This window comes from Cynoglossus semilaevis, chromosome 13 (assembly GCF_000523025.1).
Source record: "Cynoglossus semilaevis isolate Cse_v1.0 chromosome 13, Cse_v1.0, whole genome shotgun sequence".
Taxonomy (NCBI): domain Eukaryota; kingdom Metazoa; phylum Chordata; class Actinopteri; order Pleuronectiformes; family Cynoglossidae; genus Cynoglossus; species Cynoglossus semilaevis.
In genome coordinates, this window is record NC_024319.1 from 1,361,988 (window position 1) to 1,364,989 (window position 3,002).

The 3,002-nt window shown below is 55.8% G+C and overlaps 1 protein-coding gene across 1 annotated transcript in view; it reads right to left on the reverse strand.

The window, feature by feature from the left end:
• Nucleotides 1-3,002, reverse strand: part of cicb (capicua transcriptional repressor b) — a 38,978-nt gene that overhangs the window by 916 nt on the left and 35,060 nt on the right. The window contains 8 exon segments of the mRNA XM_025061344.1: nucleotides 107-244; nucleotides 532-692; nucleotides 805-962; nucleotides 1,167-1,492; nucleotides 1,587-2,021; nucleotides 2,150-2,337; nucleotides 2,548-2,708; nucleotides 2,805-2,944. Coding sequence (XP_024917112.1) covers nucleotides 107-244; nucleotides 532-692; nucleotides 805-962; nucleotides 1,167-1,492; nucleotides 1,587-2,021; nucleotides 2,150-2,337; nucleotides 2,548-2,708; nucleotides 2,805-2,944 — 1,707 coding nt within the window.

Sequence of the window (3,002 nt, forward strand, 5' to 3'; positions counted from 1 at the left end):
GGGGGGAGACAAACCATGGTGAGTTCATGTCCATTAGACTACGGTGTAGATGAATAGATCGATCCAGGTCAGAGGTCAGGACCCCCCCCCCTCCCCCCCCACTCCTCACCTGCTCTGTCGAAGGTGAAGATGTCTCCCTCACACTTGGCTGCACTTTTAGGCGTGTTTGGTTCTGAACTGCAGCTGGAGCGTCGTCGGTTCTTTCTCTTTGGAGAAACTTGATCGTCTGTGGCCGAGTCCAGATCTGCAGAAGACAGGAAATGAAATGTGATGACGTCCATGACAACCATCAACAACCATCAACAACCATCAACAACCATCGACAACCATCCCAGGACTAGGTGAACTGACCACAGCTGAAATGTTCAAATGTAACAAGACAACAAAGACAACGACTCAGTGGTTCTCAATCTATGAAACACATCCCACTGGTGGTACCTGCGCTCCCCCTAGTGGTGTACAGAGTAGTCTGATTTCTTCCTACCACTGCACTGATAATCAGACCAGGATCTAAAGAGTCTCCGCTCACACCTGTGGAGTTCTTCCGTTTGCGGCGGTAGCTGCCCAGGATGGCCCGTGGTGAAGTGGCCAGGCTCTGCAGGGTGGGGGAGGGCAGAACCTCCTCGGGACGAAACTCTGGCAGCTCCGCAAAACGCTCCTCAAAATATACTTCTGACAGCACCCTGTTGGACCAACACACACAGACATCCAACCAGGAGTAAACATGAATGTGTAGACACAGGGAGGCAGCTGTAGGGGGCAGTAAAGAGCTGGAGACCAAGAGGGCTGTAAAGTGAGACTCACTTGTCCACCGAGTCAAACGTCTTCTTCAGAGGTGGGGGGCGGGCTTTGATCTTCTTGGGTGTAGGTCCATCTTTGTCGCTCTGTGGTGGAGGTAACACGGGCTCTGTGGCAGATGAAGGGGGGGGGGGCGAGGAGGGGAGGGACTCCTTCCACCCAGTCTGTCGTCAAATGCAGCACGACGACAATTTCAAAAACAGGAAGAAAGAAAAGGAGTGAGAAAAAAAAACTTTTACATAGAATAACATGGAGAAGCTGCACCCCCCCCCCCGCCCCTCCCCCCCCCCCCCCTACGTACTAAAGGGCATTTCAAGGGCATTCTGTAACGAGAGCCTTTGCTGCCCCCTGGTGTACATTCTTCTCACCTCTTTGGCTGTTGTGCTCTCTCTGGTCCTTAGTTCTGTCAGGTCCGCTGCACCGGCCCCCTCCAGGGGGGGCTCCTCAGTCAGCTGTGTGGCTGGAGACGCCGTCTGCCCCACGGGCTCGGGGTCAAATGAGAAGTGACTGCTGACGGCACTTTCATGCTCCCTGTCCTTCTCCCGTTCTCTCTCTCTCTCCTTCTCTCGCTCCCTCTCTTTTCCTCTGCCCCCCCCCTCGTAGCTGCCCACGGGGATGTTTGCCACCGTTGCCTTCACTTTCTGGGGTGTTCTGATTGGAAGATGGGGTAGTTTTGGTGTAGCAGTCGCACTTCCTGCCAATCAGAAGAAACAGATGTTAAAGAAGAAGAAGAACACATGGTGTAAGACAAAGGACGGACCAGTGAGGACGGACCAGTGAGGACGTACCAGGTGTCTGAATCTGGACTGAGGGACTGCAGGGCCGTAAGGACAACACTGAGCCACTAGGAGGGGTCGCTGAGCTGCTATTGGTGGAGGTCTGTTTTTGCCTTTCTAGCTGTCTGTCTGTGTGTGTCAGCAGCTCCACCTGTCTGTCGTGCTGTCTGTCGTGCTGTCTGTCGTGCTGTCGGTCTGGATATGGGCGTGGAACCGTGCCAGGCGACGCCGTGTGCTTTGGCAGGATGTGTGGGGATGCGCTGGAAGGGCTGGAGACAGAATAGACCACACTAGGGGGCAGTGCTGTCATGGAGACCGCCCCTGTTGCCATGGTGACACTAGGTGAAGGAGGGTAGATGGCGGTGACTATCTGTCCGCCGGAGCCCGAGGCAGGAGCTGACGTGGGGGGCTGTGGAGACGGAGCTGAGCCCAGGAGGGGTGGCTGACCTGGATGATCGAGAGAGAGAGAGAGGGAGGGAGGGAGAGAGAGAGAGAGGGAGAGAGAGAGAGAGAGAGGATCAGAACCACAGAACTCCAGAGTGAACGTCTGTGAAGTCGTCTTTTTCATGTCTGACCTGTGATCAGTGGTTGAACCAAGGTCTGCCCCGGTGGGGCAATAGCTGTGAAGCCCAGGGTAGCGATGGGTGAGGGGACGTAAGACCCCGGCACAGGTAAGGCCTGCTGGGAGGAAGAGGAGGCTGATGTTGAGGAGACCAGAGGCAGAGTGGACGGGACTCCTGGTGTTGACTGGACGTAAGTGATCCTGAGGGGGGCGGGGGGGGGGAGAAAAGAGACAAGTCACAAACCAGGAGAAACATATATAAAATATAACTAACATAACTGAGTGATTAGAACTAGTGGTTTAAGGAAATCAAACCATGTTTCTGATTCTGTATCTGATGTTTTTATATAAACACCAACCAAACCCTGGACTCTGCTTCAGTTAAATCACAGGGTAATGTTGACCTCCTACCTGGTGGGGGCCGGAGGCAGCAGTACGGCCTGGGAGGGGGCGGAGCCCGTGGCCACCACGGCAGCTGCGCCCACGGACACGGGGAAGGGGTTGGCGGGGTGCACCGCCCCGGCCTGGGGCAGCTGGGACTGGACCACGGGCATCGGCGCTATCTGAATAATCTGGAAGAACGGAGAGAGAAAAAGACGTGGGATCAGACGGAGGAGGAGACAAAGGTGTTGGACTAAAGTCTCCGGCTCTGGTTTGTCCCCACTGACCTTGCTCCCAGCCTGAGCGCCGTTCTGGACGGGGAGGGGCGGGGCCACGATGGGGAACTGCTGAGCAGGGGCTGGTGCAGTCCGTACTGTTGCCATGGGAACGAGCATTTTCCCCTGGAGCACCGGAGACTGTGTTTGCACTGGGGGGAGTGAGGAGACAGAAGGTGAGGGGCTGATGAGAGACTAACATGGGGGGGG